The 26,271-nt window shown below is 42.9% G+C and overlaps 10 protein-coding genes across 10 annotated transcripts; 1 reads left to right on the forward strand and 9 right to left on the reverse strand.

Moving 5' to 3' along the window:
• Positions 1 to 384: 384 nt before the first annotated feature.
• Positions 385 to 2,299, reverse strand: SAMD00019534_029950 (hypothetical protein; the record flags this gene model as incomplete). Its single annotated transcript, XM_012901128.1, has 2 exons — positions 385 to 1,616; positions 1,699 to 2,299. The coding sequence occupies 2 exons, from the start codon at positions 2,297 to 2,299 to the stop codon at positions 385 to 387; spliced, it is 1,833 nt and encodes a 610-aa protein (XP_012756582.1).
• Positions 2,300 to 2,811: 512 nt separating this feature from the next.
• On the reverse strand, positions 2,812 to 4,098 carry SAMD00019534_029960 (hypothetical protein; the record flags this gene model as incomplete). The annotated part of the gene is made up of 3 exons (XM_012901129.1): positions 2,812 to 3,025; positions 3,112 to 3,600; positions 3,863 to 4,098. The coding sequence occupies 3 exons, from the start codon at positions 4,096 to 4,098 to the stop codon at positions 2,812 to 2,814; spliced, it is 939 nt and encodes a 312-aa protein (XP_012756583.1).
• Positions 4,099 to 4,754: 656 nt separating this feature from the next.
• SAMD00019534_029970 (hypothetical protein) lies at positions 4,755 to 7,438 on the reverse strand (the record flags this gene model as incomplete). The annotated part of the gene is made up of 3 exons (XM_012901130.1): positions 4,755 to 6,306; positions 6,394 to 6,746; positions 6,818 to 7,438. 3 exons carry the CDS (start codon positions 7,436 to 7,438, stop codon positions 4,755 to 4,757), a joined length of 2,526 nt encoding a protein of 841 aa, XP_012756584.1.
• Positions 7,439 to 8,959: 1,521 nt separating this feature from the next.
• Positions 8,960 to 9,915, reverse strand: SAMD00019534_029980 (hypothetical protein; the record flags this gene model as incomplete). Its single annotated transcript, XM_012901131.1, has 2 exons — positions 8,960 to 9,074; positions 9,209 to 9,915. 2 exons carry the CDS (start codon positions 9,913 to 9,915, stop codon positions 8,960 to 8,962), a joined length of 822 nt encoding a protein of 273 aa, XP_012756585.1.
• Positions 9,916 to 11,164: 1,249 nt separating this feature from the next.
• Positions 11,165 to 13,019, forward strand: SAMD00019534_029990 (hypothetical protein; the record flags this gene model as incomplete). Its single annotated transcript, XM_012901132.1, has 2 exons — positions 11,165 to 11,716; positions 11,832 to 13,019. The coding sequence occupies 2 exons, from the start codon at positions 11,165 to 11,167 to the stop codon at positions 13,017 to 13,019; spliced, it is 1,740 nt and encodes a 579-aa protein (XP_012756586.1).
• A 123-nt stretch (positions 13,020 to 13,142) lies between these two features.
• Positions 13,143 to 15,485, reverse strand: SAMD00019534_030000 (hypothetical protein; the record flags this gene model as incomplete). Its single annotated transcript, XM_012901133.1, has 3 exons — positions 13,143 to 14,681; positions 14,757 to 15,325; positions 15,413 to 15,485. The coding sequence occupies 3 exons, from the start codon at positions 15,483 to 15,485 to the stop codon at positions 13,143 to 13,145; spliced, it is 2,181 nt and encodes a 726-aa protein (XP_012756587.1).
• Positions 15,486 to 16,515: 1,030 nt separating this feature from the next.
• On the reverse strand, positions 16,516 to 18,181 carry SAMD00019534_030010 (hypothetical protein; the record flags this gene model as incomplete). Its single annotated transcript, XM_012901134.1, has 2 exons — positions 16,516 to 17,524; positions 17,601 to 18,181. Coding segments are annotated over 2 exons (1,590 nt in total), but the record flags the coding sequence as incomplete, so codon positions are not given.
• A 575-nt stretch (positions 18,182 to 18,756) lies between these two features.
• On the reverse strand, positions 18,757 to 20,223 carry SAMD00019534_030020 (hypothetical protein; the record flags this gene model as incomplete). The annotated part of the gene is made up of 1 exon (XM_012901135.1): positions 18,757 to 20,223. A coding segment is annotated over one exon (1,467 nt), but the record flags the coding sequence as incomplete, so codon positions are not given.
• Positions 20,224 to 22,355: 2,132 nt separating this feature from the next.
• Positions 22,356 to 23,334, reverse strand: SAMD00019534_030030 (hypothetical protein; the record flags this gene model as incomplete). The annotated part of the gene is made up of 2 exons (XM_012901136.1): positions 22,356 to 22,380; positions 22,481 to 23,334. The coding sequence occupies 2 exons, from the start codon at positions 23,332 to 23,334 to the stop codon at positions 22,356 to 22,358; spliced, it is 879 nt and encodes a 292-aa protein (XP_012756590.1).
• Positions 23,335 to 24,015: 681 nt separating this feature from the next.
• Positions 24,016 to 25,728, reverse strand: SAMD00019534_030040 (hypothetical protein; the record flags this gene model as incomplete). Its single annotated transcript, XM_012901137.1, has 2 exons — positions 24,016 to 24,128; positions 24,195 to 25,728. 2 exons carry the CDS (start codon positions 25,726 to 25,728, stop codon positions 24,016 to 24,018), a joined length of 1,647 nt encoding a protein of 548 aa, XP_012756591.1.
• Positions 25,729 to 26,271: the final 543 nt, after the last annotated feature.

Below are 26,271 nucleotides of genomic sequence, written 5' to 3' on the forward strand. Positions count from 1 at the left end.
TAATGATGTTACTATTGACATGTGACAGTCTATTGAGTATTGTGCGACTGCGTTGTAACATCATCTTTGTTTGATTGATTGATTGATCGAGTTGAGTTGATAGAGTTGATCGAGTGATACTAATCACATTCAATATTATGTGATTGATTGAATGATTGTGAACAAGTTAGCAACAATGAGATTCGTCATTAGTGTCATGCTTCGTTTTCTAAAGTAATGTTGGCCCAGGAGGGGTCATCTTCGAAGCGACATGTCCCCGCCCCCAGGGGCAACTCATTGATCAATCAATGGAAGGGAAGGATGACAACTATATTATTATCATTATATTATTGTATTATTACTATTTTATTGATTAATTGATTGAACGATTGATTGATTGATTGATTATAGGTTGTCTTCTTCTGGATCAACTGTTTGGAATGTGATGTACTCTAGTGGATCATCCTTCTTTCTTCTGATATTCTTACGTTTACGATAAAGTAAGTATGCTCCAACTCCAAGTGCAATGATCATCACCAGGATGATTGGAACTACAATTGCTGCCACTGATCTTGAATGTTTGGGAACTGTATATACTTCTACATAGTATGTAGACAACTCGTTGTGATCGGCAGTGGGCGCTGATACTCCACGTACATCGGTACTGGATGACAATGAAGATGTCGCTGTCACATCTCTGGGCAGCTTGGCCTGTGTTGGCAACAGGAAGAGAACAAACTTGCTGGGTACTGGGTCCTCCTGGGCCAAGGCCACGATCACCTCGCCTGCCAATGAGACGCTGGTCAAGTTGGTAATGATCACTGGCATATTGTTGTTGACATTGAGTGGCGTGCGGATATCCAGTACGCTGTCATCGCTGACCTCGAATGAGTTGGTGAGCTTATAGTTATCGGAACTGTCCTGCTGGACGTATGGACGAACGAACATTGTAGTGCCATCCATCAATACCATCTTGGAACCCGATTGCAACGTCACGTTGTTATGTGCATCAACTACTGATGATTGGAGGTAGAGTGTGGACGATGCCTTGACGACCAGTTTCTCGAGTGTTGTGATCACATTGGACGAGTTGAGCGTCAGTTGGCTGCCCTGGTCGACCGTCACACTGGTGAATGGTGTGCTGTTGTTCTTGGCAGAGATGACGATGTTTGATTGTTCATTCACAATGATTGGAGTGATGACTTGATATTCAAAGAGTAATGGGTGCTGTCCTAATATTGTTCCAATAGTGAATTGACCATGGAGATAACATAGGGTATCATTGTCGCCACTCAGGGTCAGTGACTCCATGTGTCCAGACTTCATGCTGATGTTGACAACTGGGTTTTGTTGTGATAGTACTACAATGTTTAGTTGATCACCAACATTGATCAAGTTGATGCTGGTGCCATTGACAAACAATGTTGCATTGCTATTGATTGTGGCCTTGATCATGTCGGCATTGATCGTCAAAGAATCGGTAGCTGACTCCATAAGGATGTTGGAACTCTTACTAAAAGTGAGTTGGGCGTTGCCAATGTAGGACAAGTCATTGTCGTAGGTGACGCCATTGATCGTGGCGCCATTGGTGAACCTGACATTGGGCATCAAGATGCCATTGACTTGATCGGTTCTGTCTGTGATGGTGATGGGACAAGATCCAACATTTATTCAAGGCCGACAGGGTGTCCATTGCCGCGAGTGTTTGTATTGCGATACTGGCTGTGGGTAATAAACCATTGCCCTGTATCATAGAGCCCTGTAGGATACTGAGACTCTTGATGGAGAGGTGTCCATTATAGTCGAAGACATTGGCACTGCTGACGCTGACCGACTTGATTGTCATGTCGACGGCGGTCATAAACATGGACTGGACACCATTGACTTGAATGTCGGTGTTGGCAAACACATCCACCGTTGCGGCAACAATCAACTTAGGAGGAGAACTGATCAACTCTGTTTCGACCAAAATCGATCCAACTATGCAATCCCTAATCTCTACGTAATAGTCTTGTGAAGGATTGAGACGAAGTATCTGCCTCGAAGTTGATATTATGATAGAATCTGTTGGATTGAGACAATTTGGACCATTGGTCGTCCTTCCGACGGCATCTAACCAAGCACCATTGGGTCCAAAGTTGTCATTTTTATCGATCAAACATCTGACCTCTGTCAAACTCTTTTGACATTGGGAAAGGTCGTAATAGTACACGTTACCAATGACATTGTCACCATTGACATTGTCAATGAATAAAGTAGCAGCCAATACCAAGAATGTAACTAATATTAGTTGTTGTAGTTGTAGTTGTAGTTGTTGCATAATGTATTTATCTCTATATATATATATTATATGTATACGTATTAAGTATTAATGAATGTCAATGAGAATGAATAAGACAACATTGTTGACATGAGAGTCACTTTGAAATGAGGGAACAAACGATCATTCTCGTTCATTCAATTGGCCCAAAGTGTCCAAATCCGGTAAAATATCAATCACATCTGATGCCCTGTTGGTGGACCCGACCCCTCTCATACTTATAAGGTCATGTTGGTAGTTCGTTAGAAGGACACATCGCATCCATCCATCGTTGTCGTAGGACGATACACTCAAACGACAAGACATTCCAGTCCAAGGGATGCTCCATCGATCGAATGAAAGGAAGGACAAAGTTGAGTGCAGAGCAAGAGTTTGAACTAATATTTGAAAGTTGTTTATTTCCCTCAATGACAACAACATTGGGATGGTGGACGATTGTGGACAACAATGATTGTCGTTGTTGTGGATGATGTTGTTGCTTATAGAGGGCGAGTAAGTGATGGAGAGTATATTTACTCGGAACCAACACCACCCTCGAAACCGAGAGCCTTCTGGATCTCGTCGTAGAAGACAAGGACGAGAGCACCACCAGAGCCACGGATGGCGTTGGAGAGGGCACCCTTGAAGAAAGCGCGTGGTCCCTCGTTGACGAGGATCTTCTTCCAGCAGTCCAAGGTGGAGGTGTACAGGATGTCTGCACGACCAGCCTGCATCATCATTCTTCTCCTATAAGTATTTGAATGGGAAAGATACACATGTAATGTTAGTATACTTGTCAATGAATGCATGAAGGAGTATGAGTATATACGTACCTGACAGTATCGAATGGGTAGGAGACAACACCGGCGATGGTGGTGACAACTTGGGCAATAGCCCAGTTCTGCCAGAAGGTGGCCTTCTTTGGATCGGCGAGGAGGAGACCCTTGGCTGAGTCGTAACCTCCGAAGAAAGCAGCACGGTACACGAAGATACCTCCGACGGAAACACCGAATCCACGGTAGAGACCGATGGCACCATCACGCTTGTAGATGGTGGAGATACAGTTGGTGAGACCAGTGAACTGACGGTTGGCACCGGTACCGATATCAGCAGCCAGACGAGTACGGGCAAAGTCCAATGGGTACACAAAGAGCAAGGAAGTGGCACCAGCAGCACCTCCGGACATCAAGTTACCGACGAAGAACTTGACTGGGGCCTCCTTGGGGGACCAACGGACGAAGAACTTCTTGTACTTGTCCTTGAAGGCAAAGTTCAAGGCCTGGGTTGGGAAGTATCTGACAACGTTGGCCAAGTTACCTCTCCTATATTATTATGGAACAACAAGGATACATAGTAGGTACAGGTTTGGTGGAGAGGGGATGAAGAGAAAGAGAGAGATATAAAGAATGTTTGTTTGTTTGAATGTTAGTTATTATGTTTGTTTCATCATTGATTGAATGATGTTCATTGATTGAATGATCGATCGAACGAATGTACGAACGAATGAATGAACGAACGAACGATCAAACGATCAAATGAACAAATAATTATTAAGTTATATAAGATATTAAGATTTATACATACCAGAGTGACATGACACCCTGCTCTCTTGAGACTCTGGTGAAACAGTCGATGATTCCCTTGTACTGCTTGTCAGCAGCAATCTGGGTGGAAGCAGCTTGCACCTGGAGCAAGAGCTTGACACGCTCGATTGGGGCGACGATGGTCTTGGAGACACCACCGGCGGTACCTCCGATCAAGGAGTCCTTGATGAAGGTGAAGACTGGGTCTTGGTTTTGCTTTGACTTGTCAGCAGACATTGTATGTATGTATATGAGCTAAAGAGGTTGTTGTAAGGAACAAAGAGTTGTCCAGTGTTTGGTAGAAATACAAATGACTGCCAGTGTCGAGCAGTGAACGAAGGGAAGTGAGTGTGCGTGAGTGGAGAGAGTGATCGTCGAGCGAGTGTGTTGGTGCGTTGAGAGTGAAGAAACCTGGTGCATTTGAAAAAAAAATAAAAATAAATCAAAACTTTGGCTTTTTTTTTGAAGATAATATCATTCCAACTGATGATGATGAACAAACGTAACCAAGTTTAGTGAGTGAGTTAGTGCGTGATTGTACTAGAGAGGGGTAGTAACGAAAAATTTACGCAATTATGTGTGTGATTTTGATGACGAATCCTTTATCCAAAGGCGGGTCAAAGTCTAATCATTCACGATCTAACGCGCACACACTCTCTGTTGTGAGATGGCACATGATTGTTAGTGGAACTATCAATCGTGTTTTGTGGCGGGCAGCCATTTCCAATTACATCATCCACCATGGTGGGTTGTCCGCTGCATGCGGACCATCATTTCGACGGAAATGTCATCAACGCACCCTTTGGAGTAGATCCAACCGACTGAACGACCGACTGATTTGGCGTGAGTGTCATCATTACCATTCTTTATTGATTGGTGCTGGATTGGTATTATTACTTGTTCTTGCTTGTCTTTCCATTGCTACCAATCTTTACAAGATATTGTGATAGCTTTACGGTCATCTTCTTGTGTTTCTTGTTGACATTGTTGTTGCCATTGCCATTGGCACTGTTCTGTGGTGGACTGCTGGATGCACTGACAAGTTGTGGAGATCCAATTGGTGATGCTGTGGAACCTTGATCCCCACTGGCATATGCTGCAATCTGTTGTTTGATCTTTTGTACCCAGAGGACTTGTTCCGCCTGTGACGATGCCCTGATCAAGTACTTGCGCTTGCGTGTCACAATGTAGAATGACTTGATCTCGGGCAATGCATCGGACTTGTCTTTGGCGCGCTTCAATGTGAATGTGCCACTGGATAGCTTATCATTCTCCTTCACACTCAATATCTCTGAGAGTGGGATCTTGAAGCTGGTGTCTTCGTCTCGTGACTCGGTATTATTGTTGTTGTTGTTGTCGGTGGTTGAGTTGGCGCGCTCCTTCTTTGTCGAGCCAGTCAGACAGTCTTGATTGAGCATGAACCAAAGTGCCACATTGCGTTTCAGGTACTTTGATTGTTTGTTAAGGAAGCCCTCTTGTAACACCTGTGCTGGTGGACGTGGACTTGTCGCTCCACTCGTCGGTTGTGATGATGATGATGCTGTTGGTATGGCAAGTGATGGTTCCATCTCTGTAATATGGATTTGTGTGATTGTATTGTTGTTGTCTGTATTGTTGTTATCCGATGATGATTGAGTTGTCGTTTGATTATCTGATGGTTGTATTACATTGATGGTTGGTGAGTTGGTGATTGCGATGGAGGTGGTGGTGGCAGGGGGAGGCGGTGATCGATCAAAGTGTGCCTGCAACGATTGATGCAGCTCCTTGATCTCGCCCGATGAGAGGAATGGTGTTTGTACAATCGAGCTGTTGGCATCCACTTGAAGCTGTTGCTTGGCATCCAGGAATCGGTTGAGGTTCACGACCGACTGAAGGTAGTCAACGTGTTGCCAGAGTGTCTGAAGACGTGGGGAGTCGACCACCGACACCTCAATCTTCTCGCCACCAAATGAGAATACCAAATGAGTGGCTGTGTTGCCCTGCACTGGTATTGGCAGAAGCAATAACGTGTCCACACATAGTTGATAGTGATTGATACAAAGGTATCTCCTAATCTCAGACTGGGGCATGGTCGCCAGGGTCTGATGCACCTGCTGTGCCTGCGCATCAATGTTGTCCAGTGTGCTGTCCAGTAGTGTTGGCAGACTGATCACCAACATCTTGTTGCCACTGACAGCTGCAGCATGCTCCTTGATGCGATCCACAATGTCCTGTGCCAATGTGCCAATGAACTCGCTGTATACGCCCGATGGACTCTGTTGGAACTTGGCAAAGATACCAACATCAGTCAACAAGTTTGGCGATGTCTTCTGTATCGACTTTAGTCCCTTCAATATCGAAACAATAGTATTTGAATCCCTTGTAGTATTCTTCTCCTCATTAGACAACAGTTGAAGCAAGAACTCCAATGACTTATCCGTCTTTTCCGGTCCACACATTCCAACTCTTTGATTGATTGATTGATTGAATGAGTGAGTGGAGTGAGCGAGTGAACTGACTGAATGAATGAATGAATGAATGAATGGTACTTACATTTGAATGAGTGAGTACTTGGATGCAGAGATCATTGTGATTGAGAGTAAGATGTCATCCATGATTGGAGTGATGGCCGATGGGTATTTGGCCACGATGAACTTGAGAATGGTTCCAAAGAGTGTGGTCAATGATTGTTGGAGTAGACATCCTTTGAGCTGAACAACGTATGGGATCAGACTGCATGCATTATGTCTTGCAATCTCTGACAAGATGGAGAGGATACTGGCCTTGCTCTCCGATGACCTCTCAAAGCACTCCATCAAGTATGGTATATTCTTTTCAAAGTCTGCTTGATTATGTTGACATAGTCCACTGAGTATCGACAAGTAGTTTGGATAAGTTGATGAATACTAATGGATTGGATGAGGTATTGTTAGTTGATTGAACGATCATTGATCGATCGATTGAATGAGTGTCATACATCAAGAAAGTCTTTGGCAAATGGAGCTAGGACTGCAGCTTGGTTGACAGTCTCTGAGCAGAGAGTGGAGAATACGATGGATTGGATCTGCATGGAGTGACGACCAATCTTTAGGACATGGGGCACGGACAGTGCCAACAGCTTGTCGTTGGTCGGGAAGAGGAAGCTGATAGTGCCAAATAGTGTGTAGATGGCGGCATTGGTCGCCTCGGTAAGGTTGGTTGGTCGCGGTGAGGAGATAGAGCCTGAGCGCAAAGGTGACGATGCCGTTGGCGATGGCGTGGCAGCGGCTATGAATTGATCGAGCATTGCAGTGGAGGGCGGCATCTTGGAGACCTCCTGCAGCATGTGCAGTATGCATCGGTAGTATTGGTCCAGGACGGGGATCACCAGTTCCACCTCCTCCTTGATCACTTCGCACAGAATGTTTGCCAGTGACAATGGGGATGTCTCGCTCAATGGCGAAGGTGAGTTGACTCCATCACCACTCGATGACAATGACAACTGTGACAAAGTCTTAATAATCAAACTGACTGATTCCGTCGTACGCAGCAGTGCACTCTTATCATTCGTTCGATATACAGTCACCAAATCATCAATGTTCCTAATATGATTTGACATTGTTTCAAGTACTTTGTTGTTTGATTGTTTGATTGATTGATTGTGCTGTGCTGTCACGTGATTGATTCCTTCGTTTGATCTTAATTGAATTGTTTACAACTATTACTATTATCTATTATATAATACAACAAGAATAAATAGTATCAATAATTAATGTATTTATACACTAACTTGTTTGAATCGTTACTATCGGAGTTCTTTGTTAAATCGATGACTTTTTGATTGATTGATTGATTGGTTGGTTGGTTGGTTGAGATTGATTGATTACCTGTATATATGTAGAGAGATATATTTATATGTATCTGTATGTAGTAGTAGTAGTAATAGTACTGATCGTATTTATAGAACACAACAAGGAAGCAAGCTTTGCTTTGACTCCTATCTCTCTCATTGATGGTTGAGCAGTGCAACTCCCTCCCTTTGCTCATTCACTCCACCCCTTTTCCAATGACACACCCACACACTCCCTAATCAACCCCCTACACCACGCTTTGTATCATTCATGTAATGTTAATGAATCTCAATCACCCTCACTGATCAAAGTACTAGTCGACTTTGATGGACTCGTCGACGACTACTCTTTCTTTGAAGCAAAGATAATAAGTATTTAATAGTGTAATATAGTATATCAATGTTTTTGTTTATTCTTCTGTTTGGGAGGAGTAGGATTGGATTGGATATGGATTGGAGTAGTGTAGTGTATTGGATTGGATTGGATTGATGTTGCATTCTCTGTTGGATGTGCGTGTAAAGTATGTAGTAGATATTGTGTCGAGTGATCATTGGGACCAATCCCATTGATTGATTGATTGATTGATTTGGAATATTCAAGTTCCACATGTAGGCCGGCCCCGATGTATATATTAGGTTGTTGATTGATTGTGATTGTTTGTTTGTTTGTTGTCGATGAATAATGGTGCCAGCTATGGAATATTGAAGAATCGAATCGTATCGAATCGATGGTTGGCTGGGCTGGCTGGCGGCTGGCTGGCGGCTGGCTGGGTTGGCCATCAAGCTTTACAATGCCATGTTAGACAAGTGATTGATTGATTGATTGCCCTTGACGGCGGACTACGAGTCCCTCACGGTATGGTATGGATGGATAGATAGATGGAACACGTTGCCTAAAACACAATATATGTGTGTGTATGTATGTAGCCACATTGTTGTTGATCAGTGTCGAGGTACTGGCTTGCTTATGTAGATAGTAGGTAGATAGATGGATAGGTTTGTTTGGTTGGTTGGAAGGTTGGTAGAGACGGCAGGGAAGATAGAGAGATATGTTGATGTTGATGTTATATGTTGATATTGATTCTATTCTTATTCAAAATAGAACGATGCAATATATAATTGATTGGATTGGATTGTGGATTGAGGATGGATAACGATGAAGGGTGATTGACGGATGGATAATATTTGGAAATATGGATGGATGGATGGCCGTGGCGCAGGGAGCTCTCGAGGCGGCGTTGGAGTTGTGTGTACATGTATGCAAAGAACAAAAACGACAAACAACAAAAATTACACGTCGTAAAGGTTCTTGGTGCCCTGGCTCCTGCTAGTTCTCAGCGAGTCCTCATGAAGAGTGTATCCAAACAGTCCTCCGGTGATCTCCATTGCTGATTTAAGTGATTTGCTGTTAGAGAGGGAGAGAGAGAGAAAGAGAGAATGGGATAAAGGGTAAATGGTAAAGGGTAAAGGAGGGGAAGGGAGAGAGAATGGTTAGTGACCGAACAAGCGAGTGATTGAGATTGGAGAGATATAACATACCCTAACCTTCTTGTGAGGTCCTCATTGTTGGCATGTCTGGTCCAAATGGCAATTCTGTCACCTGGCTTTCTGGATTGGTAGACGAGACCACAGACGTCATCGCTTGTGTCAAAGGTCTCACCAACGCAGGCCATGACGGCTTGCAGCCACATGTTGTCGGCGGTGGCCTTGTCTCTGATGCTGACCATCCACTTGCCACCCTTCTTGTTGGCCTCGTGCTCCCACTTGGGCTCGATGCCGTCCTTGAACAGATGGAAGCTGCTGCCCGACTTGATGGAGCTGACGGCGGGCAGGTTGTTGAACACGCACCAAAAGTCCTCGACCGTGTCGAAGCTGATGATCTTCTTGAGCTGGTCGGCCCACTGGTCCTGCGATGTCTTTGCATTGCGGTAGTCGAACCAAAGCGACCATTTGTTCTGTAGTGGATGTTTGATAAGGTTGCTGTCCAATGGTGTTGGTTGTTGTGTTTGTTGTTGTTGCTGCTCGGTGCTGCTTGTGGTGGTGGCGGTTGTCTGTTGTGATGATTCATCGGATGAAGTAGTGGTGGCGGTTGACGTCGTCGTCGTTGTATTGTTGTCGTTGTTGTTGTTTTCGTTGTTGTCATTGTTGTTGTTGTCAATGTTGTCCGCTGCGATGGACAACTTTGCCGAGTTCTCAATGAGAGAATCAACCTGCTGGCTGCTCGATGATGATGTAGAAGTCGTCATTGTTATTATTATATTTTATATATATATATATATTTATATATACGAGTGATTGATTGATTGATTGATTGATTGAGTATGTAGTAGAGAGTAGTGATGAATGTGATTGATTGATTGAGTGATTGTATAGATATTAATACTAAATATCTATTTAAACAAATAAATAACCTTGTCGGTCGGTTTGATCAAAGGTATATATGATACGATATAAGAATGAATGAATGAATGTATGACTGAATGGGTAGTTGATACTGCAAGTATGTGCAACGATCAATCAGTCAAGCAGTCAAGTGTAAAAAAAGATAAAAAGGAATAAGTAATAGTAGTTGTATAATAGTGATAATTAGTGTGTACCTAAAGAGTGGAGTGATAGAGAGTGATAGAGATAGAGAGTAAGTATAAGTATATGTTTATGAGTTGAGCTTTGACTGAAGTAGTGGAGGTGAACACAAGTGAATAGTTAGTTTTGAAGTAAGAGGATGGTGGACAACCAAGCACATCAACCACACACCCTTTCTTCAGCTATCACTCTCACGTCTCAGTCGCTTCCATTATGAAAAACAAAAAAGAAAACATTAAAAAAGTAGACTTTTTATAATTAATTTTTATGTTTACACACGAGTGGACGAGTGAGCGTGTGTGTCTTGTTTCTTTGGGCTTTGAGTCAAAGCGCGGGAACTCTGATCGACGACCGAATGTGTGTTGTGAGTGATTGATTTCATTGCCATGGGCGTCTATCGTCATTGTCCAATCCTATTATCATGGCATGTCTAACAATTCTGACCAATGATATACAATGTTTGAAGAAGGTTGTTGATATTCTCCTGGCTTTGGACACATTCATCATTATCAATTATCCGGATAATTAATTGAGTATGAATATAAGTACTAGTTGTCATACTGTCCAATTGAATTGAATTAGATCACAAGTGTTTGTGATGTTGACCAAAAGGTCTGGAAACAAGTGCGCTATGTGAGTTGTTCGAACAGAACTAACTAACTAATACTAATGTTTGAGTGAATGGCGAGGTTCACAAACTTCGAAACCATCTTTGTTTGGAATGAATGTGGGTCAATTCATGAATGCATCAAGATCACGTGGGAGGTCAAAGTCATACTTTAATGCATTCGATTGGTTAGCCAATATTTATTATTATTATTATTATTACTTGACTCGTCAATTATTCAATTGAGAGAGTAAAGGTCATAGGTGTGTCGAGCACCATAGTTAGTATACATACACAATATATAGATGAATAATATAATCAAGGGATTCAGGACGGTCCAGGCGGCCGCCGCTGGTCAATCATTCTTGGCCAATATCACAAGCAGGTTTCATGTCAGTTCGAACAAGTCATTGTTATTCTCAAGGGATGATCTAAAGAACCCTTCATCACCATCATCGGCCACAGCATCATCAGCAGCCACAACAGCAGGTGCTCAACTACCACCAATCAAGAAGTTACAACAATCACCATTCTCTCCACTATCAGAGCCTCATCCTAGATTAGCAGAATTCGTTCAACAAGCTGCTAATAACATTGTTAACAACCCAACATCAACATCAACTACAACATCAACTACAACATCAACATCAACTACATCACAGACACAAACAACAACACAGTCATCATTAAACTTTAATAGAGCAGATACTACTACATTACCAAATGGTATACGTGTCATCTCACAACAGACCAATGAGAACGCCTGCGCAGTTGGTCTCTACATTCGTTGCGGCACAAAGTACGAGACGCCCGACAATCGAGGTGTCTTCAATCTTCTCGAGAAGATGACATTCAAGGTATGTCGGAGACTTGTGATCATTCAATAATTCAATGGAATCATTCCACTCACTCGATCAATCAATCAATCAATCACTGGAACTATTCCACTCACTCGATCAATCAATCAAATAGGGTACAAAGAATGAATCAACAGCAGACATTGTACAAAAGTATGAGACAGTGTCTAATAATGCAATGGCATCGTCATCAAAGGATATTATGCAGATATCAGTTGAGGTATTGCGAAAGGATGTTGAGTATATAATGCGATCGTTTGCCGATCAGATCACTTGTCCACTATTCCAACAGGAAGAGTTTGATGAGAAGAAGATGGACGCAATGCGTAGTTTTGACATGTTGTTGTCATCGCCCGACGCCTTCCTGCCCGAGATCCTGCATCAGACAGCCTATGGCGACAAGGATCTTGGCCACACGACATTCGCCAAGCCCGAGGAGTACCAGCGCATCACCACCGACACTCTGCGCCAGGCCATGCAAAACTACTTCATTGGCAAGAACATCGTCGTTTCTGCCACGGGAATCGAGCACAAGCATCTGGTGGCCTACGTCGAGAAGTACTTTAGTCACATCCCCTACGCCGCTCCCCTCCAAACACAGCAACAGCAACAGCAACCACTGGGCAACAGCGATGTGCCACAATACATTGGCGGCACCAACTTTATAATGGCCGAGCCCAAGAGCGAGCAGGCCTACTATCTGGCCTTCCCATTCAAGGGTCTGCGATCACTGAGCGAGAGCAAGGAGCTGCTGGCCGGCTTCGTCCTGCAGTCGCTGCTGGGCGGCGGCCGCGACTACTCAACGGGCGGTCCCGGCAAGGGCATGCAGAGTCGACTCAATCTCAACGTCGTGTACCGTCTGCAGCAGGTCAAGGTCTGTTCGGCGTTCTTCAACGTCTACTCCAACACCAGTCTGTTTGGCGTGCACGTGTCCACCGACGAGGGTTACCTGATACACGCGCTCTACCTGGTGTTGGAGCAGCTGCTTGGTCTGCGCCGTCTCATCACCGACGAGGAGGTAGAGCGCGCCAAGCGCCAACAAAAGAGTATGATTCTCATGAATCTCGAACTGCGCAATGTGCTCTGCGACGACATGGCCCGACAATTGGTGTCCACTGGCATCTGGCGCTCACCCGAAGAGATCTGCAGTGGAATGGATGCACTGACCAAAGATGACATCCTGCGCTTCCTCGACAATCTTTTGCTCACCAACCCTACCGTCGTTGGATTCATTGGCGACAAGGACAAGGCATTGTCTAGTGATGACATCAAGAAGGTCATCAGATCAGGCAAGTTCAAGTAAATCCAGTGACTCGAGTCAGTTGATGAATGAGTGAACAACAATCCAAAGCGCGTCAATACTCGATGTTCTTTATTGTTGTTGTAGTTGTTGTTGGACAATGGTCCAAGGTCTAAATGGAGACTCCTAGAGGAGGATACAGGCAAGGAGTGCGGTGGCAACAAGCACCCAATAGACAATCAATGTGGAGCTGCCTGATGTGGTGGTACCGGATAGGGTGGTGGTCGTGGTACTGGTTGGGTTCACTGTTGTCGTGGACTGCTTGGTTGTGCCTGTGGTGGTCGTGGACGGGCCATTGGTCGTAGTGGACGAGCCATCGGTGGTAGTGGACGCGGCAGTTGTTGTAGTTGATGTAGAAGTGGATGTAGAAGAAGGTGTGGCTGTTGTCGAGGTAGTAGAAGAAGACGATAATGACTGGCAACCCTCTGGCAATGGACTGATATCAAAGAACTCACAAGCACTGGCCTTACTGTTGCAGACACCATACTGACAGGTGGCATTGGCAGGGATACATGTCCTGGGGAACTGGACGCATCCAAGACGGTCATCACACAGATATTCCACGCAGAAGTCACTTGCGGTGCAGTTCCTCTTGATCATGGTGCATCCCTCTTCCTTGTCACAGATTCCAATCAAACATCTTCCCAGGTCTGGACAGATGGTCTGGTTGTGGTAACAGCCCTTAACTGGATCACAGTAGTCACTGGTGCAGGGGTTACCATCATCACACGAGTTGGGGGTGTATGTGCAGTTACCTCCTTGACACTTGGGGATGGAGCACAAGTTGGAATTGTTGCACATCTTGTCAATATCCACACAACCACCAGACTTGGGGATACATCTCTGACAGGTGCCATCACACTTGACTGGATCGTGGGAGATCACTCCGGTCTTCGGGTCGCACAAGTCGACTGTGCAGGGGTTGTTGTCACTTGGGTCGATATCCTCGTAGACGCACTTTTGGTTGACACAGGTGGCGGTCATACATGGTGGGGTCTTGGTTGGGTCACAGCAGTTGCAGGCTTCAGTATCGAGGGTCTTGGTCGCGCAGCCTACATTCGGCTCACAGTAGGCGATCATACATTCTGGCAATGGGTCCGATGGAGTGCAGTTCCTGAGGTTGGAGAAGCATCCCTTCTCGCGATCACAGAAGTACACCTGGCAAACGTCGTCACCAGTGCAGTTCTTTGGCGTGCGGACACACTCTCCTTTTACACAGCTCACATCAGTGCATGCGTCAGGTGCAACGCACTTGGGCTTGTACTGGCAACCTCCCTCGGTAACGTTGCAGCCGACCAGCTCTTGGCACTCGATCTCTGGACAATGGGCATCTCCAACCATCACACAGTCTCCACCAACACAGGCGTACTCGTGACATGGATCGGCCAAATTCTGCTTCTCACAAGTAATTTTAGTATGAGTGCAGTAAGCCTTGATGTTGTATAGGTTCACGCCAGCCAAGTTACTTGGTGGGCAGGCATCGATGGTACATGCGTCTGTGTCGCCACAGGTCTCCTGAGCGATACAACATGATGATCCATCTCCATTGCAAACTCCACAGTAATCATAGACCAGACACTTCATGCCAATGTTGGTAGTGATGTTCATAGTGGACACATCAGTGTGTCTGTTGCAATGATAAAAGTCAACTGGATATGTGTTGCCCTTCATTTGATTGATGGATAGATTGAGTGTTAGTAATAGAGCTTCGATTAGTGGCTCTGAATCAAACAGACTTACAATGGCAAGATTAAGGTTGGCCATGGAAGAAAGGTTCAAAGAGCTTGACATGAATGGATGGATACCTCCAAGGTCCACGACCAATTTGTTGTTGACAAAGACCCAAGAGTCGTCAGTGGCGCCAAAGGTGAGTACTTCATTGCCTTGGTAGGTGAAGAAGGCATTCAACTTGAAACAAAAGTGGAAGTTCTGGTATGTGCCATTGGCGTCATGGTAGATTGTCGCGGGCTTGCCACTGTCCCATCCCAAGTGATTGATTGGATAGAAGGTATTGTAGACACTTTGGTAGATGCCAGTGGCCTCGTCCAACAAGTTGAATGTGAGATTGTATGGAATGAATTGAGTAATCTCATTATAGAGAGCAAAGAATGTTTCAAACGTCTCAGCGTCTAATATCCTGGCCTGCTCCAAATCAGAGTTCTTGGATAGCATAGGTATCCTGGTCTCTGGATTCAGGGCTGATCCCACCATGTTGGCTGAGAGGCCACTAATTTGGCTGGTGTCTGGTTCAAAGTTTACATTCTTTGATGGCAATTGATCAAATATTGGAACTGGCAATGAGTAGGACTCTGAGAGATATAATAATTTATTTGAGTTAGTGTGTGATCAGAGGTGTGGTGGTAAGTGGGTGGGGTGGGATGATTCCATGTACATACTTGGTCTTTGTGCGGAGATTGCAACAATGGATAGCAATGTTAATGCTAGTAATGATTTAGAGTTTATAATCATTATGTATTTTACAAATAATTAAGAAGATAGAGATAATATTTAATTGACATCCATCACCTTACCTAGGTCATCTTTTATACTTTTTCGACAAAGTCCTTTCCCTCAGCAACTCTCCTGCGGGAGTTACTTGACGAGTGTCACAAAAATCCGGAAACAGGTTTATTGGCTAAGCTTGGTTTTTTAGGACCCACTTTGAGGTGGGGCTTTGTTGATGTCACTTTCTTAATAAACGCTTGGTCTGATAAATCAAGTATAATCTGCAAACAACTAAATTTCTAAAATTGGATTGGTCATGCGACACAGCCCATTGCTTGGCAGTCACGTCGTTTACATTTGCGAAATGTTTGACGTTGGCTGACAAGTACCGCATCCGCTCTCACTATGATCATCATTCATTTGGTGAAGGTCTATCCAAAGATTATTATAATCCATCCTCAATCTTTAAACAATCAAACAAACAATCATTCAATCAATCTTTCCACCCATTCAATCCATCAAACAGTCAATCAATGAATACAACCCAAACATAATCTTACGTTCGATCGATCTTTTGTCGACCATGATGATGTATTGATCGTGTCTATCCCAAAGATGATGTCACGTAATGGGGAGGTAAATCAATAATGACCACGTCACTACTCGTCCAGCGTTCAGGACCTAGCCAAACATGTTAGAGTGCCTTTACCAGACATGTACGGAATAATTGCCTGGCGATGGTGAATCTCCAGGTCCGTGTTGCCTATCTAGTTGTTGTGGTGGTGTTTGGGAGTTTGATTTGCTTGATGTACCAATAGCTGTACATGGAGTTGGAGTAGTAGTAGTATTAGTAGATGTTGTGCCAGCTGACGTGGTTAATATTGTATCAGTCTTGTACACTTATCTGGTAATGGATTGTGATTGATTGAATTGGACATCCAAGTCGATCCTCCACATATTATCCAAACAGAAATCATATTGAAAGGAACATCAGCCTCTCTCATTCATTACATCCACAACAACTTTATTCAATGATTGATCGTGGTCACCTTTAAGTGAGTAGTGTCATTGCAACGGACAAAATGAGACAGATACATGACCAATGATCTATGTTGCCACCTGATGGCACGTTTGTTGTTGTGGTAGTAATAGGAGTAGCAGTTGTTGTAGTAGTAGTAGCAGTTATTGTAGTAGTGTTTGTTATTGGGATAACAGGTACGGCTAACTCACAATAAAGACCTGTAAAGCCATCATGACAATGGCACAAGTAGGTTTGATTGCCACCGTTTGACTGCTCTGTAATGCAATCACCATGCTTGCTACAATTCATGTAGCAACCAAATACACTACAGTCTTCCGTTGACTGATAGTTTGGCTCGCATTGGCACTCACCACCCTTGCAGACACCATGCCCAGAGCAGTTGGACAAGCACAAATTGATCTGGCAAGTGTCGCCCGAGTGGTTCGAGTTACAATGACACACGCCCATTAGACAACTACCCTGTCCATTGCAGTCGTCATCGCAGATTGTCTTGTAGGTCAACTCGATATAGTCTCTGCTGGTGACCAATGTCAGGATGCTGTTGGATGTGTTGATTGAGCGGCCAATCACATCAGAATAAACTGATGTTGGAATGTCACTAAAGAATGATATGAAGTTGGTCTTCATGCCTGCTCTTGTACCAGCTCCAATTACTGCCAATCCACTATCGTCGGTGCCGATGAAGAATATCTGACCTTGGACTGGGTCGTAGGCGGCAGCGGCACATTCATATAATAATCCGCTGGTTGAGATTGTCATGTTGTAGGATAGAGTTGAGATCGTAGACATCGTTGTTGCTGTCGCCGAGTACTTTAGTATGTGCATGGTACTAGCATAGTTCTTTTGTTTGGCACAGATGAACAATAGACAATTGGTTGTATCCATTGTCATTGCACCAATGTTTAGCAATGAGCTATTCTTGAATATGGTTGGTTGAATAGTCAGATTATTCATGTTGAATGTAGCAATGCTACCATTAGTATCTGCAACGAATAGTAAACCATTCTTATTATCTTGTGCACTGTTGTATGAATGAATGAATGATTGTATGTTAGTTAGTGTCTTTGAATGATTGATTGGTATACCATAATACTTACAAAGTCCATCCACCTTCTACGAGATCATTGATATCGATTGATGATAGTGTAGAGGGGATATCATTTGTAGTGATGTTGATCAGTAAGTAGTATAACTTCTTGTGGATCGAGTCGATTATGAACACTTTGGTATCGTCTTTGCCCACAAAGGTGAATGCTCCATCAGATATAATATCTAATGGTATGGAGCCATTTGTGAATGGTATGGTGCCAGATGTGAATGGTTCCGAAAGATTACTCCATAGTATATTGAATGAAGTGATTGAGTAGATCACATCACCGACATTGGTCGATGACCAAGCAGCTACATTATCTTTAGCATTCAAATTAATATAACTACTTGTTGGTGTTATTGTCGAACCTTCAGTGTAGTTGGATGGATATGATGTATTGTAAACATCAATATATCTAATATAACTTAGTACATAGTGGTCATTGTTGTTGATCTGCATAGGGATGGCTGTCTCACAGAGTCTATCAATATTTCCAAGCCTTAGGACACGTGCTTCAAATCCACTTTGTCCACTTGATATTGTTATAGTTGTAGTAAATAGTATAATAGTAAAGATATAAATATACATTATTTGTTTGATTATTTGTTTAATTGATCGATTGATGTAGATCAAGTAGGGTAACACCTGTCACATGTCAACGATCAGTCGTTAGAATTGAGGGAAAATGAGGCAGATATTTTTTTTGGTCATGGTCTCGTTTCATGATTCATGACGACAATCATTTCCAAATAAGACGGCCATCTATTTCTGCTATTGCCAATGCTGGAATCCATTTGAACCATTGTTTGTTGTTTTCATTATTACTACCTCCATTAGATATTTTTGAACCGAGTGGAAGTTGGAGCTAAAAGGACCCGTGGACGTCCGTTGTCCTTGAGGTTAATGGATTCAAAAGAAATATGAGTCTGCCTTGGTTGACTAGCATGGTCAGTTTGACTTATTGTTGTGATTCTACACCATGGATGATGATGTCCTCCGATCGTGATGATACTCGAGTTTGTTTGGCAAATTGAAGATACTGAGATTGATGAGGGTTAATGTTAAGTTTATTATGTTTGGATGTGAAGGCAAGGATATCAAAGGTGGATTGTTAGGATTGAGGGTTGAGGGTTGAGGGTTTACTTTCGTTTGAATAAATAATGTCCAAGATAGAGAGCTGGAAGTAGTGATACTATTGCTGTTGTTGCCAATTCCATCCAAGACCATTGTCTGTCGATAATGGAGGTTGAGGTGGCGACCATGGTGGGCACAGTTGTAAGGTCAATGGATTTAAATTTGATTGTTTGTTGAACTTGATGATCCATTAGAAGGAGATTATCTGGGGAGACACGACACATTGAATGAACGCTTGATTGTACTCCTTGATGTAGTTGGTCTGTAAAAGATATATTGCGTACTGTAATGGATTGGGATCTGTGATCCAATCGAGTGAAGATTATGTTGAAATCAATGACGTTGGGATAAGTTGAGAACAAATGCTTGATGATCTTTTTCTTTGATGAAGGAGTGTTATCATTTGGTAGATGAAATCCAATTGTGATCCAATTCAAATGGATATCAAGTGATGGAAAAGTGATTGGTTGACCATCGATGGTCATGTCAAAGCCTGCATCTGATCGCATCTTGACCACATGTGATGCGAATATGACAATTCCTCCAAGGGACTTCGGAAGGTTGTCTTTCTTCAAGGAACTGATACTTGGAGTCTCCAAGCTAATCAGTCCATTTGGAAGATTGACGAGTGGCTGTACAAATACCGGACCCATCCTCAACTCTGTGATTGAATCTGGTAGTGAGTTTGGTAACAACTTCTGATTGAAGGAGTGACCACAATCCAAATGTTTAAGAGTGGACGGGAGTACTCCAGGCTCAATCACTTGGTTGAATAGAGAACCCAAGTTTAATATGGTGATGGAGGAGTTCTTCAAGTTGATTCCAAAGAATGATCCAATGGGCAGATTAAAGTATACACCCAAATAGAGATCTGTGACCGATCTGGGAATTGGTAAATGCTCCATATTTTCTTCAAGCCATATCATTGGACTGATTGACAATGTATGAACAGATGATGGAATGTCATCAATATGCATTGGTCTCAAAAGAAAAGAAGAGATATTCAATTCAGTGATTGATTGATGTTCCTTGAGAGTAAAGTCTGGCAGGTAGTTTTGTCCAATCGCCAATGACTTGAGTGAGAGTGGAAGTAGACCATCAAGTGGTTGAGAAAACATGTCTCCAAACACAAGGTTCGTCAACGATACAGGCAAAGTATCTGATTTGATGGGTTGATTGAAATGGAAGCTGAACTTCAAAGTGAGAAGAGACTGGGGCAATGTCAAGGGTTCGATCACTTGGTTGAACATATCTCCAAACTCCAACTCGGTAAGTGATGAAGGGAGGGTACCTGGCTCCACTGGTTGGTTGAAACAGTAACCAAACCTCAAAGTCAGCAATGATGGAGGGAGCCAAACATTTTCATCAAGAGGTAAATTGAACAGCTCTCCAAACTCTAGCGACGTGAGGGAGGATGGCAGTGAGTTTGGTGCAATGGGATGATTGAAACTAATGCCACATTTCAATGATGTGAGTGATGGGAACTTGTTTGCAAGATATTTGCCAAGCTGTTGATCAAAGCAATGGCTGAGTGTGACTGTCTTGATCTGATTTGGCGATTGATAGGTCACTTGAGAACACTTGAGTACCCTTGGTGGTAGTTGCTCGGCCATCTCCTTCTCAATGTGCATCTTGAGATTCATCAGCATTATGTGATGCCTTTTCTCTACACTTTGTTGAGCCTCAATCAGCTTAGATTGATGTAATGATTTGAATACGGCCACCTCATCGACGTCAATCTGATCAAGTAATTCTTGGTATTGTTGCCATTGGTCTTGAAGAATCTGCTCTATATTCGGAAGGTCGGGCACTGTCTCTTTCCAGAGTTGTGCAAAGCGTTCATAAGCGACCTTCCCGTTTAAAAAGTTGAGAGCGTTGTTGTCTCCATCGAAAAATACTTGTAGCAGTTGTAGAAGACGGAACCTCTCAACATTGCCACCAACCAACAACTGTACATTATCTGTTGAGTTGAAGTTGTCCAATACACTGTTCATTATAGTATAGAATCGTTTGCAAGTGAGACCTAAACAGATGATATCCATTCCATTAGCCATTAGATAAACCGGTAGATCTACTTTGGAAATAAGTATATCAAAGATATATTTGATTGCAATGTTTGGTAAGGTCTCCATTATTGGTTGCAATGTTAATATATATATATATATAATCTCTATATATCTATTTATATGTATATATATTATCTTGATTGAATGACAAACAAATGAGTGGAGAACCTTGTTTTCTCAACATCATCTGAAAAGTCACATGGCAAAAACAACACGATCACTTTCGGTGTCCATGAGTTTTACTTAGTGATTGTTTATAAACTCGGATAATATAGATTAAGATATTTTGATTATTGGCGACTCCAATCTGGAGTGATCGTCTCGAACCAATGCTCAAGACTGGACCAAACTTTGTCCATTCTATGATAGAATGGTCGACCAATAAAACCTACTTCTTTGATGTTGTCATTGGCAAAAGGGTAAAGACCATCCTTTGTCCACATCACTAAAATATTTGATACTATATATCACAATAACAAGTCGTTCATTTTCATCATTGTATGAATATATATAAATATTTATTATTTTTATTATTATTATTCTTTGTTGAAGAATATGGAAATGGTCCTACTTTCATCTCAACAAATAATGTCCAAGATAGAGGGCTGGAAGTATAGCTGTTACTGCTGCTGTGGCTATCGCCAACCAAGACCATTGTCGCATGAAGGAGGAGGATTTGGGTACCATTGTTGGGACCTTTGTAAGGTCAATGGATTTAAAACTGATGGTCCTCTGTTCAGGTTGTTTCAATAGACCAATATCCTCTCCAAAGATTCGGCACCATGAATGAAGGCTTGGCTGTTTTCCTTGTTGTAGGTCGGCACAATATGACGTATTGCGCACAGACATACCATGCCTCTCTTTAGGTCCTGAGAAAAGTACAATGAAATCAATGACGTTGGGATAGATCGAGAACAAATGTTTGATTATCATTTCTTTCAACCTTGATGAATGAGAATGCTCGTCGTGAAGATGAAATCCAATGGTTAGCAAATCCAAATGGTTGTCCAATGATGGCAAAGTGATTGGTTGACCATCAGGATTGGTCAAGTCAAAGCTTGAATCTGATTGCAACTTGATCACGTGTGACTCTAATATGCCAAGTCCTCGAAGGGATGCTGGAAGATTAGTGCCCTTGATGGTGCTTATCTTTGAAAGTTCTAAGTCAATCAGACCTGTTGGAAGATTTTTCAGTGGTTGATTAAATAACGGACCCATCCTCAACTCTGTGATTGAATCTGGCAGTGAGTTTGGCAACAACTTTTGATTGAAGGATAAACCAAAGTCCAAAAGTTGGAGAGTTGGTGGAAGCATTCCTGGCTCAATCACTTGGTCGAACTGATTACCCAAATATAATCGTACGACTGAGGAGTTCTTCAAGTTGGGTCCAAATATTGATTGAAACGGATGATTGCAGTGTTCACCCAAATATAGGTTTGTGATTGAACTTGGAATTGGTAAATGCTCCATATGTTGCTCATGCCAAATATCTGGATTGATTGACAATGTATGAACAGATGATGGAATGTCATCAATATGCATTGGTCTGCTTGAAGGAATATTCAAATTGGTGATTGATTGATGTTCCTTGAGAGTGAAGTATGTCAAGAAGTTTTGTCCAATCGCCAATGACTTGAGTGAGAGTGGAAGTAGACCATCAAGTGGCTGAGCGAACATTTCTCCAAACACAAGCGCCGTCAATGATACAGGCAAAGTGTCTGATTTGATGGGTTGATTGAAGTAGAAGTTGAACCTCAATGTGAGAAGAGACTTGGGCAAAGTCATGGGCTCGATCTCTTGGTTGAACATCTCTCCAAACTCCAACTCGGTAAGTGATGAAGGGAGGTAACCTGGCTCCACTGGTTGGTTGAAACAGTAACCAAACCTCAAAGTCAGCAATGATGGAGGGAGCCAAACATTGTCGGCAAGAGGTAAATTGAACAGCTCTCCAAAAGTGAGCGAAGTGAGAGAGTATGGCAGTGAGTATTGATCAATTGGATGATTGAATCGAATGCCACAGATCAACGTTGTCAGTGATGGGAACTTGGCTGCAAAGTACTTTCCAATGCGTTGATCAAAGCAATGACTGAGCGTGACTGTCTTGATCTGATCTGATGATTGATAGGTCTCAGGACAACACTTGAGTATCATTGGTGGTATTTGCTGCGCCATCTCCTTCTCAATGTTCATCTTGAGTATCATCAACATCATGTAATGCCTATCTTGTACAACTCGTTGTTCACCCAACAGTTTAGATTGATGTAATAATTTGAACATGGCCACCTCCCCAGGATTATTGTGCTGTTGTAATTGTTCGTTTTGCTCCCATTGCTCGTCAAGTATCTCCTCCATATCCGGAGTCTCTGGCTCTATCTCAAGATATAGTTGCTCCAAACGTGCACGAGCGGCCTCTTCGGTTACAAGGGCGAGTGCGTCGTTGTCTCGTTGAAGCACTTGTAGTAATTGGAGTCGGTCAGCAGTGCCACCAACATACAACTGGACAGTATCTGGTGTGTTGAAGCTGTCCAATACACTGTTCATTATAGTATGGAATCGTTTGCATGTGAGGCCCAAACAGATGATATCAATTCCATAATCCAATGTATAATCCTCTCTATCTGATTTTGAAATAATCATTTCAAATATATGTTTGATTGCAATGTTTGGTAAGTTCTCCATTATTAATACTACTAGGTATATATTATTATCTCGTATATGTTTATAATTTATTATTACACACTATGATTAGATGACAAATAATGGATGGATGCTGGTTGTTCCAACAAAATGATGATCAGAAAAGTGGCTTTGCTAAAAAACACGATCACTTTTGGTGTCCTGAACAGATATTATCTTCTTTCTTCTTTCTTTGACAAATGTGTTGTCCAATGAGTATCAAAGGTGTGCTGCAGCTATTGGTATCCACCACAATGCTGACGACGATGATCTGTCACTCTGTACCTCCTCACAACTATGCTGTTGACATTGGGATAATCAACTAGCAACTGTTTGATTATTGGTTGTTTCCAACTCGAATTGATATATCGGTTGGAGCCTGTGGGCAAGGTGGATGTGATGGCAACATTGACTCTATATCAGCTGGCTGAATAACATCTATACTAGGCAACACCAACTCGAGCAGACCCTTTACGCCAACCATGTTCTCAAAGTAGGCACTCAATGAGAGTGTCGTGATTGATGTTGGGAGTGTCACTCTGGTAATTATTTATGACGCCAGAGCAGTCTACCAATGTACAATGCTACTGGAATCATGATGGCAACTGCTGTGATCCACATGAACGATTGATGTTGATCACTAACATGATCGGTTGGACCTTTTGAAGATGAAGAAGGAGTTGTAGTCGTGGAAGTAGTTGGATCACAAATTGATAAATCCATACTATAGAGTTTGCACCTGTTGTCATTTGTGTGTACTCCATGATCGTAGAGTATGAACCATGAATGCACAGGTGTAATCCTTCGTGTTGTAATCAACTTTGTAATTGAGTTTGAATGATGTTCGTCGGTTGAGGTGACAAAGTGAACACAAATGTTGGTAACATTCGGATAATAATCTGACAACAACTGTTTGATTACCAATATCCTTGTCCTATCATCGTTGATTTCGTCCGCCATAGTAATTGAAATTGATAATGAGTCCAATCGAAGGTTGTTGGATGGAATGAGTATCGACTGATCAGCCTTGAATTCTAGACATCGTGAATGCGGTCGGTGGTCAGCGTTATATATTATCACCAACATAATATGTTTGAGTGATTGAGGTATATTGTTGAGATTGAGAATGCCCATCGTAGGTATCCATAGCTTCAATAGTGATGAAGGGAGGTTGTCCAGTGACAGTGGCTTGGTGTAGTTGGCTCCAAGCCTCAACTCTGTAATCGAGTCTGGCAGCGAGTTGGGCAGGAGAGAATGATTAAAGCTGCTGCCAAATACCAATCGTTTGAGGGTCGATGGGAGCAAACCAGGAACAATGATTTGTTTGAATGCTTTACCAAAGGTTAATGATGTCAGCGAGGAAGATGGCAAGCTTTGTCCAAGATACTGATCAAACATCCCATCAAAGTAGTCATACAATGTGAGTGATGTCAGTGTTGATGGTATCATCTCAACATCCAATGGATGAAGCAGAAGTGTATGAACTGTTGGTGGCAAGTCCTCCATCTTGATCGGGCAGTACACCATCGATGTGAACTCAAGTGAGGTGATGGATGTCTGTCGACGAAGCGTAAGTGGCTGCAAGAAGTTGGGGCCAAATGCCAAGGACTTGATTGATATAGGCAGTCGATCGTCGATCGGTTGATTGAACATTCCAACAAACTTTAGATGCAAAAGTGATTGTGGCAGTGTATCAGGCTGTATCGGTTGATTGAAATAGAAGCCAAACGAGAGGAATTGAAGCTCGCGTGGCAAGGATGCTGGGTGTAGCGGGCAGTTGAACATGTGTCCAAGCTTCAATGACTTGAGTGACCATGGGAGACAACCAGGTTCAAACGGTTTGTTGTAACAATATCCAAACGATAGCTTCTCCAATGAGTTTGGGAGTGAGCCTGGGGCCAGTGAAGTGTTGAACATGTCTCGTAGCTTTAGTGATATGAGCGTCGTTGGCAACGAATGTGGCGCGATCACATTGTTGAAGCCAAGACCACAATCCAGCTTGGTGAATGATGGAGCATCCCCGAATATGCCAGGAGTGATCGGTTGATGGAATCCAGGTCCTAGACCCAAGGTTGTGATGCTCCATGGCAGTGAGCGATGCATGGTGTTATCCTTAGCCCTGCCCACCACTGACAATGTGAAGTATGCAGTTTGAGACGGCTCAACAAGTTGAATGATGTGCTGCTCAATCTGCGTTGATGGGTCCACATGCGGTGGCTGTATATGCCTCAGGTGTATCACCAACTTCATGCCTCTCATCAATCGGAATAAATTGTCTGGATCCGCAACATCCTCCTCTTGTATTTGTAGTGGATCTTGAACTCCTAACAACACAGATATGTCTGGTTGTCCTTGTCCTTGTCCTTGTTGTCCTTGTTGTTGATGTTGTTGTTGATGATGAATGAGTCTTTGTTGACGTTGTTCTTCACTCTCACCAATGAACATCAATGCTGTTTCAGGTACATGTCTATGACCTTGCTGTATAAAGTCAGAGTTGTTTAGTATTACTCTATGATTATGGCTAACGATATTGAAGAACCTCTTATTCACCAGAGCTAAACAGAGCATATCCAATGTAGTATCCATCCTCTGTCTGGCTGTTATACATTCATTCATTATTGTCAACATATGATTGATCACATAGGTTGGTAGACTATCCATTCTCTTCTCTATCTCTATCTCTCTCTCTCTGTCTCTCTGTCACTCTGTCACTCGAGGGTTGAGTCAATCAAACTTTGATGAACAGGTCAAGGGTTGGAGTGAGGGCAAGGGTAAGGGTTTGGGGTTAGGGCGAGGGCAAGG

The sequence above is a fragment of the Acytostelium subglobosum genome (assembly GCF_000787575.1).
Source record: "Acytostelium subglobosum LB1 DNA, scaffold: scaffold5, whole genome shotgun sequence".
Taxonomy (NCBI): Eukaryota; Evosea; class Eumycetozoa; order Acytosteliales; family Acytosteliaceae; genus Acytostelium; species Acytostelium subglobosum.